The following is a 12,773-nucleotide window of genomic DNA, read 5'->3' as shown; positions in this document are numbered from 1 at the left end:
ACAGAGAAAACGCTAGCTATTTGGTACACAAAAGTTCTTTTCAGGACTGGTATAGGTGTTAGGTCAGCAGCCTGAGTTTCTTTTGTCAGTTTAGATAAAGGGACAGAGCGCTGTATGCTGCTATTTTAGGGACAGCTCAGCCAGATTAGTCTTTCTTCATCATCATCATCATCATCATCATTAGCTGTTACTATCAGGTCCACAAAAGAGCTGTTCCAGCTAATCGTTCCAGCCTACTCTTTTTTGCCAATTTGTATAGGGACAGGCAGGAAGCAGTGTGTCAGGCAGTGAGGATAATTTTAAAGACTTGCTGTTACTATTAGTTCCACAAAGGTTCTTTTCAGGACTGGTATCAGTGGTACGGTAATAGGCTTGTACACGTATAATATTCTTTCTTCCAAATATAGAAAGAATATTATACTTGACTGCTGCCCTTCTGCTGCAGTCTGCTAATCATTCACAACTCACTTGTTCCACAAAGCTCTTTATCAGGACTGGTAACTTGGTCTGTCTAGGGTGCTACGGTACATAGGCTTGGGTGCGGTACAGTCTGCTGTTCTGTAAGGACCGCTATCGGTCCACAATACATAGGGTTGCCGTGCACTACTGCTGACCGCTGCCCTATACTGCAGCAGTCCTTCATTGGTATAGGGACTGACGTACAGTCTGCTAATCACTAACACACAACCTGCTTGGTCCACAAAAGTTCTTATAAGGACTGGTAACTTGGTATAGGGTGCTACGGTACATAGGCCTGAGTGCGTTACAGTCTGCTGTTCTGTAAGGACCGCTATCGGTCCACAATACATAGGGTTGCCGTGCACTACTGCTGACCGCTGCCCTATACTGCAGCAGTCCTTCAGCGGTATAGGGACTGACGCACAGTCTGCTAAACACTAACACACAACCTGCTTGGTCCACAAAAGTTTTTATAAGGACTGGTAACTTGGTATAGGGTGCTACGGTACATAGGCCTGAGTGCAGTACAGTCTGCTGTTCTGTAAGGACCGCTATCGGTCCACAATACATAGGGTTGCCGTGCACTACTGCTGACCGCTGCCCTATACTGCAGCAGTCCTTCATTGGTATAGGGACTGACGTACAGTCTGCTAATCACTAACACACAACCTGCTTGGTCCACAAAAGTTCTTATAAGGACTGGTAACTTGGTATAGGGTGCTACGGTACATAGGCCTGAGTGCGTTACAGTCTGCTGTTCTGTAAGGACCGCTATCGGTCCACAATACATAGGGTTGACGTGCACCACTGCTGACCGCTGCCCTATACTGCAGCAGTCCTTCAGCGGTATAGGGACTGACGTACAGTCTGCTAAACACTAATACACAACCTGCTTGGTCCACAAAAGTTCTTATAAGGACTGGTAACTTGGTATAGGGTGCTACGGTACATAGGCTTGAGTGCGGTACAGTCTGCTGTTCTGTAAGGACCGCTATCGGTCCACAATAGATAGGGTTGACGTGCACCACTGCTGACCGCTGCCCTATACTGCAGCAGTCCTTCAGCGGTATAGGGACTGACGCACAGTCTGCTAAACACTAACACACAACCTGCTTGGTCCACAAAAGTTTTTATAAGGACTGGTAACTTGGTATAGGGTGCTACGGTACATAGGCCTGAGTGCGTTACAGTCTGCTGTTCTGTAAGGACCGCTATCGGTCCACAATACATAGGGTTGCCGTGCACTACTGCTGACCGCTGCCCTATACTGCAGCAGTCCTTCATTGGTATAGGGACTGACGTACAGTCTGCTAATCACTAACACACAACCTGCTTGGTCCACAAAAGTTCTTATAAGGACTGGTAACTTGGTATAGGGTGCTACGGTACATAGGCCTGAGTGCGTTACAGTCTGCTGTTCTGTAAGGACCGCTATCGGTCCACAATACATAGGGTTGACGTGCACCACTGCTGACCGCTGCCCTATACTGCAGCAGTCCTTCAGCGGTATAGGGACTGACGTACAGTCTGCTAAACACTAATACACAACCTGCTTGGTCCACAAAAGTTCTTATAAGGACTGGTAACTTGGTATAGGGTGCTACGGTACATAGGCTTGAGTGCGGTACAGTCTGCTGTTCTGTAAGGACCGCTATCGGTCCACAATACATAGGGTTGCCGTGCACTACTGCTGACCGCTGCCCTATACTGCAGCAGTCCTTCATTGGTATAGGGACTGACGTACAGTCTGCTAATCACTAACACACAACCTGCTTGTTCCACAAAAGTTCTTATAAGGACTGGTAACTTGGTATAGGGTGCTACGGTACATAGGCTTGAGTGCGGTACAGTCTGCTGTTCTGTAAGGACCGCTATCGGTCCACAATAGATAGGGTTGACGTGCACCACTGCTGACCGCTGCCCTATACTGCAGCAGTCCTTCAGCGGTATAGGGACTGACGTACAGTCTGCTAAACACTAATACACAACCTGCTTGGTCCACAAAAGTTCTTATAAGGACTGGTAACTTGGTATAGGGTGCTACGGTACATAGGCTTGAGTGCGGTACAGTCTGCTGTTCTGTAAGGACCGCTATCGGTCCACAATAGATAGGGTTGACGTGCACCACTGCTGACCGCTGCCCTATACTGCAGCAGTCCTTCAGCGGTATAGGGACTGACGTACAGTCTGCTAAACACTAATACACAACCTGCTTGGTCCACAAAAGTTCTTATAAGGACTGGTAACTTGGTATAGGGTGCTACGGTACATAGGCTTGAGTGCGGTACAGTCTGCTGTTCTGTAAGGACCGCTATAGGTCCACAATAGATAGGGTTGACGTGCACCACTGCTGACCGCTCACCTATACTGCAGCAGTCCTTCAGCGGTATAGGGACTAAGAGTTTTGTCACAGGGTCATTTAAAAAATGACATGCAGAGGAAGAGGCAGGCCCTTCCGCAGGGGTGGTAGGGGTAGGGCAGGAGCAACAGGCTTGAGCCAAAGTGGGAAGTTGCAGAAGGTGCGTTCAATTACTTTAAAGGATGCACCAGACTTGGTTGAGTGGCTCGCTCAGCCTTACTCTTCTGCACCCTCCTCATCCTCTCGATCTGCACCCTCTTCTTCACTCTCTGCTATGTGCACCCCCAAAGACACTACCACCAACAACACGACCACCACCACCACCACCACATACCTTCCGCTTGAGTCACTGGAATTATTTTCCGATCCATATCAAGAGGACATTTCTGATGCGCAGCCACTCTTGGTATTGGATCAGGAAGAGGAGGTAGCAACAAGCGCTACTCAGCAGTCTGACGCCAGTACCCAGATCAGCCCAAGGAGGAGGTTGGTCCCCGGTGTTGCTGCCTACTCTACTTATAGCGGTGGGGAAGGTGACGTTGATGATGACGTGTCTAGTGATGTCACGTGGGTGCCCACAAGAGAGGAAGAGGAGGGGAGTTCAGAGGGAGATATGGACCAGCAGATAGGGAGGAGAAGCAGCAATGACTTACATTGCACAGCAGGGACAAAGCAGACTGCAAATGTATCAGGAGCGAGTCATCGACCATGTACGGTCACATCTGGCGCTCCCAGGACACCGGCACATGGCTCCGCAGTGTGGGCTTTTTTTAACGTGTCCGCTGCTGACAATAGCGTTGCCATCTGCAATCTTTGCAGTCAACGCGTTAGTCGCGGTAAGCCCAATACTCACCTAGGGACGACCGCCTTAAGAAGGCACATGAGCAGCCATCACCGAGCCCAGTGGGAGCAACGGAACACACAAAGCCACACTGCAGGCTCTCACCGTCCAGCCTCGTCTTCTACTTCTCCTTCTCCTCTCTCCTCACAATTGTCCTCCACTCCACCTTCCATCACGCCAAGCTCACATTTTTCTGCAAAAAGGCAGGCTTCCGTGGGCCTAATGTTTGAGCGTAAAAAAATGATGACGCCGGATAACCCTCTTGCCCAACGGTTGGCGGCTGGCTTGTCAGAACTCATAGCCCGCCAACTACTGCCATATAAACTGGTGGACTCGGAGGCCTTTCGCAAATTTGTGGCCATTGGAACACCACAATGGAAGGTCCCAGGAAGGAAGTATTTCTCAGAGAAGGGCATCCCAGAGCTATATGGCCATGTTCAGCGGCAAGTGAATGTATCTCTGGCACACAGTGTCGGTGCCAAGATACATCTGACCACAGACACGTGGTCTAGCAAACACGGGCAGGGAAGGTATATCAGTTTTACTGCCCACTGGGTGAACCTTCTGACGGCCGTCAAGCATGTAACCCGTGGCACCCGTGTAGATTTGGTTTTACCGCCACGGATTGCATGCAGGCCTGACTCTTCTTCTCCTCCTCCTACTCCATCCTCCTCCCTCTCCTCCTCAGCTGCCTCCTCCTTTTCCGCTGCTAGCGTCTCTTCCACTGCACCGCCCAAGCTCCCCAGAACCTATTCCACATGCCAGGTGAGACGTTGCCATGCCGTGCTGCGTCTGTTGTGCCTGGAAGCAAAGAGCCACACTGGCCCGGCACTCCTTTCAGCTTTGCGTTCACAGGCAGATGAGTGGCTAACACCGCTCAATTTGACAGTTGGTAAAGTGGTGTGTGACAACGGTGCCAATCTGCTTAGCGCATTGAAACAGGGCAAAATCACGCACGTGCCGTGCATGGCACACGTCTTAAACTTGGTCGTGCAGCGATTCCTTGTCAAATACCCTGGGGTCCAGGACATCTTGCGGCAGGCAAGGAAAATCTCGGCCCATTTCAGAAGATCTTACACGGCCATGGCTCGCCTTGCTGACATTCAGCGGCGACACCATCTGCCGGTCAGACGTCTTATTTGCGATTGCCCGACGCGATGGAACTCAACCTTCTATATGCTTGATAGGCTGCTCCAGCAGAAACGTGCAGTTAACGTCTACCTGTATGAACTCTGCGAAAGAAACGGTTCTGGGGAGCTGGGTTTTTTTTCACCGCGCCAGTGGCTGCTCATGCGCGACACATGCAGACTTCTGCGGCCATTTGAGGAGATCACCAAACTGGTCAGTCGCAGCCATGGCGCCATCAGTGACATGGTACCTTATGCCTTCTTTCTGGAGCGTGCATTGCGTCGTGTCATTGATCAGGCTGTGGAGGAGCAGGAGCGGGAAGATGAGGAAGTCGCAATGCTGGATGAATTCCCAGGGGGGGCTACTCTATCTGAGACAAGTCAACAACAGGAGTCTGATGAGGAGTCAGAGGAGGATGGTGCCGGGGCGGATGAGCAGGAGCAAGAAGAGCATGCTTTAAACCTTTCTGGGATCCCTGTTGTGCGAGGATGGGGAGAGGAGAATGAAGAGGACGACATTATCCTGGATGATGAGCAGGAGCCAGGCCACCACACCGCTTCCACTTTAGTGCAAATGGGGGCCTTCATGCTCCAGTGTTTTAATAGGGACCCCCGTATAAAAAGCATGAGGGTCAAGGACCAGTACTGGGTGGCAACGTACTTAGACCCCCGGTACAAACACAAAATGGCGGAAATGTTACCGCCGTCGCAGAGGGCTGTCAGAATGCAGCACTTCCAGGCCTTGCTTCGAGAAATGCTGCATTCTGCTTTTGCGTGCGCTGGCAGAGGAGCAATTCCCACTCCCAGAGAAGGATTTGCGGGTACCAATCCAACAGCGCCTGCAAGAAGAGGCCGGTTTGAAGATGTGTTGGTGACTTCGGATATGAGGTCATTCTTTCAGCCGACCCATCGACAGGTGTCATCCGGATCCAGCATCAGGGAACGCCTAGACCGTCAGGTGTCCGACTACATTGGGTTAACGGCCGATGTGGACGCTCTGAGGAGTGATGAACCCCTAGACTACTGGGTGGGCAGGCTTGACCTCTGGCCAGAGCTTGCCCAATTTGCAATCGAACTGTTGGCTTGCCCCTCATCCAGTGTCCTGTCCGAAAGGACGTTCAGCGCAGCAGGGGGGATTGTGACCGATAAGCGTACTCGCCTAGCTCACCACAGTGTTAACTACCTCACATTTCTAAAAATGAATGAGGCATGGATCTCGGAGGAATTCAACACATGTGATCAGTAGACCATGTATATGTCTATAAACAATTTTTGGAATCAAGCACACAGACCTTCTTAATTCATTTGGCTCACTTCCCTGACCCAAAAAAGCACACCGTACTATATGCCCCTACCCTCCTCTTTGAAGAGGTTGAGCGGTGTCATATTTCTACTGGGGCTGCTTATTATGAGGGGTTCCCACCATCCCTGTGCTGTGCTGACTTCCTCCTGGGTGTTCTTATTATGAGGGGCTCCCACCATCCCTGTGCTGTGCTGACTTCCTCCTGGGGGTTCTTATTATGAGGGGATCACACCATCCCTGTGCTGTGCTGACTTCCTCCTGGGGCTGCTTACGGTGCTGCTGTCAGCGCTGTATGTCACGGAGCTGCTGTCAGCGCTGTATGTCACGGAGCTGCTGTCAGCGCTGTATGTCACGGAGCTGCTGTCAGCGCTGTATGTCACGGAGCTGCTGTCAGCGCTGTATGTCACGGAGCTGCTGTCAGCGCTGTATGTCACGGAGCTGCTGTCAGCGCTGTATGTCACGGAGCTGCTGTCAGCGCTGTATGTCACGGAGCTGCTGTCAGCGCTGTATGTCACGGAGCTGCTGTCAGCGCTGTATGTCACGGAGCTGCTGTCAGCGCTGTATGTCACGGAGCTGCTGTCAGCGCTGTATGTCACGGAGCTGCTGTCAGCGCTGTATGTCACGGAGCTGCTGTCAGCGCTGTATGTCACGGAGGTGCTGTCAGCGCTGTATGTCACGGAGCTGCTGTCAGCGCTGTATGTCACGGTGCTGCTGTCAGCGCTGTATGTCACGGAGCTGCTGTCAGCGCTGTATGTCACGGAGCTGCTGTCAGTGCTGTATGTCACGGAGCTGCTGTCAGCGCTGTATGTCACGGAGCTGCTGTCAGCGCTGTATGTCACGGAGCTGCTGTCAGCGCTGTATGTCACGGTGCTGCTGTCAGCGCTGTATGTCACGGAGCTGCTGTCAGCGCTGTATGTCACGGAGCTGCTGTCAGCGCTGTATGTCACGGAGCTGCTGTCAGCGCTGTATGTCACGGAGCTGCTGTCAGCGCTGTATGTCACGGAGCTGCTGTCAGCGCTGTATGTCACGGTGCTGATGTCAGCGCTGTATGTCACGGAGCTGCTGTCAGCGCTGTATGTCACGGAGCTGCTGTCAGCGCTGTATGTCACGGAGCTGCTGTCAGCGCTGTATGTCACGGAGCTGCTGTCAGCGCTGTATGTCACGGAGCTGCTGTCAGCGCTGTATGTCACGGAGCTGCTGTCAGCGCTGTATGTCACGGAGCTGCTGTCAGCGCTGTATGTCACGGAGCTGCTGTCAGCGCTGTATGTCACGGAGCTGCTGTCAGCGCTGTATGTCACGGAGCTGCTGTCAGCGCTGTATGTCACGGAGCTGCTGTCAGCGCTGTATGTCACGGAGCTGCTGTCAGCGCTGTATGTCACGGTGCTGCTGTCAGCGCTGTATGTCACGGAGCTGCTGTCAGCGCTGTATGTCACGGAGCTGCTGTCAGTGCTGTATGTCACGGAGCTGCTGTCAGCGCTGTATGTCACGGAGCTGCTGTCAGCGCTGTATGTCACGGAGCTGCTGTCAGCGCTGTATGTCACGGTGCTGCTGTCAGCGCTGTATGTCACGGAGCTGCTGTCAGCGCTGTATGTCACGGAGCTGCTGTCAGCGCTGTATGTCACGGAGCTGCTGTCAGCGCTGTATGTCACGGAGCTGCTGTCAGCGCTGTATGTCACGGAGCTGCTGTCAGCGCTGTATGTCACGGTGCTGATGTCAGCGCTGTATGTCACGGAGCTGCTGTCAGCGCTGTATGTCACGGAGCTGCTGTCAGCGCTGTATGTCACGGAGCTGCTGTCAGCGCTGTATGTCACGGAGCTGCTGTCAGCGCTGTATGTCACGGAGCTGCTGTCAGCGCTGTATGTCACGGAGCTGCTGTCAGCGCTGTATGTCACGGAGCTGCTGTCAGCGCTGTATGTCACGGTGCTGCTGTCAGCGCTGTATGTCACGGAGCTGCTGTCAGCGCTGTATGTCACGGAGCTGCTGTCAGCGCTGTATGTCACGGAGCTGCTGTCAGCGCTGTATGTCACGGAGCTGCTGTCAGCGCTGTATGTCACGGAGCTGCTGTCAGCGCTGTATGTCACGGAGCTGCTGTCAGCGCTGTATGTCACGGAGCTGCTGTCAGCGCTGTATGTCACGGTGCTGCTGTCAGCGCTGTATGTCACGGAGCTGCTGTCAGCGCTGTATGTCACGGAGCTGCTGTCAGTGCTGTATGTCACGGAGCTGCTGTCAGCGCTGTATGTCACGGAGCTGCTGTCAGCGCTGTATGTCACGGAGCTGCTGTCAGCGCTGTATGTCACGGTGCTGCTGTCAGCGCTGTATGTCACGGAGCTGCTGTCAGCGCTGTATGTCACGGAGCTGCTGTCAGCGCTGTATGTCACGGAGCTGCTGTCAGCGCTGTATGTCACGGAGCTGCTGTCAGCGCTGTATGTCACGGAGCTGCTGTCAGCGCTGTATGTCACGGTGCTGCTGTCAGCGCTGTATGTCACGGAGCTGCTGTCAGCGCTGTATGTCACGGAGCTGCTGTCAGTGCTGTATGTCACGGAGCTGCTGTCAGCGCTGTATGTCACGGAGCTGCTGTCAGCGCTGTATGTCACGGAGCTGCTGTCAGCGCTGTATGTCACGGTGCTGCTGTCAGCGCTGTATGTCACGGAGCTGCTGTCAGCGCTGTATGTCACGGAGCTGCTGTCAGCGCTGTATGTCACGGAGCTGCTGTCAGCGCTGTATGTCACGGAGCTGCTGTCAGCGCTGTATGTCACGGAGCTGCTGTCAGCGCTGTATGTCACGGTGCTGATGTCAGTGCTCTGTATTACGGTGCTGCTGTCAGTGCTCTGTATCTCCTGCACCCTCTTGTTTGCCTACCCTGGTCCCTGACCTTCCCTCTCCTCCATTGCCTTCATTAGCTCCATAGTCCTGAATTGTCAGAACAATTTCCCAAATAAAAAAAAAATGCTTGTAGTTATCGATCCCAAATTCACCTCATACATGTATTATGCTATTGTCCAGGTGGTGGGACTACGTGCTACCCCCTAATAATTACCCCGTGGCCGCAAATTCGACCTAAAGGTTTGCGAAATTCGCCTCCCATTGAAGTCAATGGAGCCCGCGGCGAACGGTCGTTTTCGCGAACGTTTGTGTCCGTTCGCGTTTCGCGTTCGCGAAACGTCCCGTCGGAAGTTCGTCCATCACTAATCGGGATGTCCCCAGTCCTTATACATCAAGTCAGCCATTAAAGGATGAATTGGGAAGGAACAAGCAGTCTGTGGAGCTTTCCTGACTCCCAGGGAAGAGACAGAGGATGTAGCGACTTCAGCAGCTGGCATTCTGAACGTGGTACGCACCAATTCAGTGTAATACTGCACCTGCTTTCTGAGTGCCTGGGAGGAGGGGACTGACTCCTCATCCTCTGACTGATCCGACTGCTCATGATCCCTTTCCAAAGATAGGGATCTCTCCTCATTTTCAGAGCAGCTGTCTGAGAGAGGGATTTCAGCAGAGGGAGGGGATCTACCCCTTTTCTTGCTATCTTTTAGGGAAGCAGAAATAAAATTCATTATCCTCCCTTCAAAACTCTCCAATGAAGCCCTAAGGGAGTCCTCAGTGACATAGACCGGGGCTGCGACATTAGGAGAGGCTGCAAAGCCTGAAAGGGGCACTGACTCGTCTTGAGATGCAGGCTCCACTCTTGCAGAGGGGAATGGTAATCTGCATGCACTTTTAGAACCCCTGGACCCAGGCGGTGACCTGCCAGTGCTTTTGTTACCTGCCCCTGAAACCCTCTTACGAGGAGACATAGTACTAAGCTACAAAGCAGAGTTACTAGTGTAAAATGCAATCACTTTGTTGTGCTTAAAGTCTCACAATAAATCAATATAAGCTTAACTGCACAATATGATGCCGAGTAGGTGTCTTAAGGTTCGCCTGGATCCAATCCCACGGATGCTTACAGCCCACAGCTCCTGTGTCTCACCTTACAGTCCCCTGACGCTCTGGGCTTTTAAAAACGGCCGTTTTGGCGCCTGCATTGCAGTCTGGAGCACTTGATTGTGCACAGCTGGCAACCACACCCCCCCCCCTTTCCCTATTAGGCCGGGAGCGCGCCCGGCGCGCGTGCACGCGCCCGCGCGCGTGCACGAGGACCGCGGGATCCGGGGGGGGGAAGGGGAACCCAAAAGGAGTGACCTGGGACCCCCCGATCTGCGTGGGACCCCTTTTTAACTTATATTGTGGCAGGGACTGCAAGGAGACGTGAGTAGCTGGGAGGACCAGGCATTTCACTGAGCGTGTTTGTTTGAAAGGCATGTAAGTATGCATCAGGCTTGCTCTTACTCCCTCAAGTGGTGGAAACCAGGTAAGACATACAACTACTCAAAATGAAGAAATCCATTCATATATTAAAATATATAGGATGACTTCCCATACCTGTTCCCCGCCGCAGGAATTGCTGATTTCAGACCAATTCCAGCCTTCACCCATCATGGCGGGTATTGTTAGCCAACCTTCAGGCGTATCTGGGAATCTTACGAAAAGATTCTCCTACCTGGGCCTTGTAAAAAACTCTGCCAGAAACTTACGGGCGCCCTGAGTAAACAGTACCCCAAGTCTGGTTGTCCCAGAGTCCAGTCTTCCAATGGAGAGGACTTACAGGCAAAACCTCGTGTCTTCGGCAGACGAGGCCCGGGTACCATACCATCTTGGGAGTCAATTATCGGCCCGAGGTATGGATCCGGTTTGTTGTAGCCCTTCGGCCCTCGCCGGGACCCGCATAGAGCTAAGTTTTACGTGACCATCGACCAGACACTGGCGAAAAAACTGAGGTGCCTCCCTGATGGGAGGGGTTATATAGGGGAGGAATTCTCTTTAATTGGGTCAACCAGTGTCCAATCACCAGAGGTGCCTATATAACCCACTATGTAATGAAGCTCCTGTGTCCCGTGATGTATGATCAAGAAAAGACTGTTCTATCTACTAACTGTACTTGAATGTTTATTTGATGCAGGTGCAGCCAGAATAAAGGCCTCGGCAGCAGCTGATTCAGTTCTTGATGCCGTAGTGGATTTCACCAAGTCAAAGCTGGTCAGCTCTCTTAAGACCGTAAAAGTGGTTCTACTCCAGCAAACTATGCTGAATGATTTCTGTGAGAGTATGAAGAAGCGAGATGAGACCGCTCCGCCCCAACCCGAACCCGTCTACCATGGGCAGACTGGTAAGTTATGTTGAGTTGAGTTGAGAGGTATCTTGATATAGTTCAGTCTTACCCCGAAGGGTCCCGATGTGCTTGGCGGAGTCCCTGGAGAAAAAAAAATCCCAGGTACTAGGAGGAGACAGCAGCAGAGAAGCAGTATAAAAGATGGAACCAGAAAGGCTATGCAGGAAAGGCTTGTGTAAAGAGCCAAGTCTTCAATTTCCCTTCGAAAGACCAGGATGGTAGGGTCCTCCTGGAGCTCGGCAGGGAGGCTATTCCACAGCACGGCACCGTGGTGGGAGAAAGCTCGACCACCACACAGGGTATTCTTAGGCACAGAGATGTGGAGGAGGTCTCTTCTGCTAGATCTAAGTGATTTGCCCAGAACTCGTTTGTGGAAGCATGAACAGAGTTAACTCGGAGCAAGGCTTCTCATGAATTTAAACCTGATACAACCTGCTTTAAACAGATGGTAGACCAGCATCTAGTGCAAGGCACAAAGAATGGGGGTGATATGATGCCTCGAAGGGACACCCATAAGGAGCCTTGCTGCAGCATTCTCTATGAGTTGAAGCCTCTGCACTATTTTCTTTGGCAATCCCAGATATAATGAGTTGCAATAGTCAAGGCAGCTGCCTATCGTGGCACAGATGTCGGTTTTCTTGTCCGGAAGATCCAGGTATTTTAACAAAAAGGCAATATACCCACAATGCACTACAAGCAAGGGATAGCCTCTTACCTGAACACATGACAGATATTTTCAGAAGTATCAGAAGAACTTGTCAGACAGCGGAAAAAATATCACTTTTAGCATTTACAAACACAAACAGTATAATAAAGCAAGGGCACCCAATATAAATTGGTGCTTATTATATATCTGAGATGTGAAGACCACACTCTTCATCTTTTCCATATACACAGCCGAAAAGAGCTCAGTAATTGCACAGCTTTATAATGTGTGTGGATGAAGGTCTCTGTGGCAACAATTGCCATCTGTTTTGTTCTATATGGCCAAAGGTAAGTGAGTTCCTTCTTAATGTCTGAGTTCAGCAGTCTCCAATGAATGGTGAAGACATTGTAGACAATTGTGTTCTTCCAACCCAGTGGTAGCAGCTTCTTGAGGACCCTTTTCTGTTCCACCATGACTGTGCCCCTGAGTACAAAGCTATCTCCATAAAGACATGGTTTGACCAGTTTGATTTGGAGGAACTTGAGTGTCCTGCATAGAGGCCTGACCTCATCCCTATGGAGCACCATTGGGATGAATTGGAACTCCGATTGCGAGCCAGGTCTTCTCACCCAACATCAGTAACTGACCTCACAAATGGGCACAAATTCCCACAGACACCCTCCAAAATCTTGTAGACAGTCTTGCTGTTATAGCTTCAAAGGGGGAAACAATTCAACATTGATGGCCATGCATCTTGAATAGAATTTCTAACATGTTCATATAGATGTGATGGGCAGGTGCTCAAAAGCTATTGGCCATATGGTGTTTGTAG

The 12,773-nt window shown here is 51.6% G+C and overlaps 1 protein-coding gene across 1 annotated transcript in view; it reads left to right on the top strand.

Annotated features, from left to right (window-relative positions):
- The window catches only part of LOC143962034 (protein mono-ADP-ribosyltransferase PARP14-like), a 109,683-nt gene that overhangs the window by 47,376 nt on the left and 49,534 nt on the right, over window positions 1-12,773 (top strand). Inside the window, exon 9 of the mRNA XM_077471376.1 lies at window positions 11,086-11,292. Coding sequence (XP_077327502.1) covers window positions 11,086-11,292 — 207 coding nt within the window. The remainder of the gene's footprint in view (window positions 1-11,085; window positions 11,293-12,773) is intronic.

The sequence above is a fragment of the Lithobates pipiens genome, unplaced genomic scaffold (assembly GCF_037356315.1).
Source record: "Lithobates pipiens isolate NorthernLeopardFrog02 unplaced genomic scaffold, aLitPip1_a1.2 Scaffold_8, whole genome shotgun sequence".
NCBI classification, from domain to species: Eukaryota; Metazoa; Chordata; class Amphibia; order Anura; family Ranidae; genus Lithobates; species Lithobates pipiens.
Note: the sequence above shows the minus strand (reverse complement) of the source record. Positions and strands in the feature narration are given on the sequence as shown.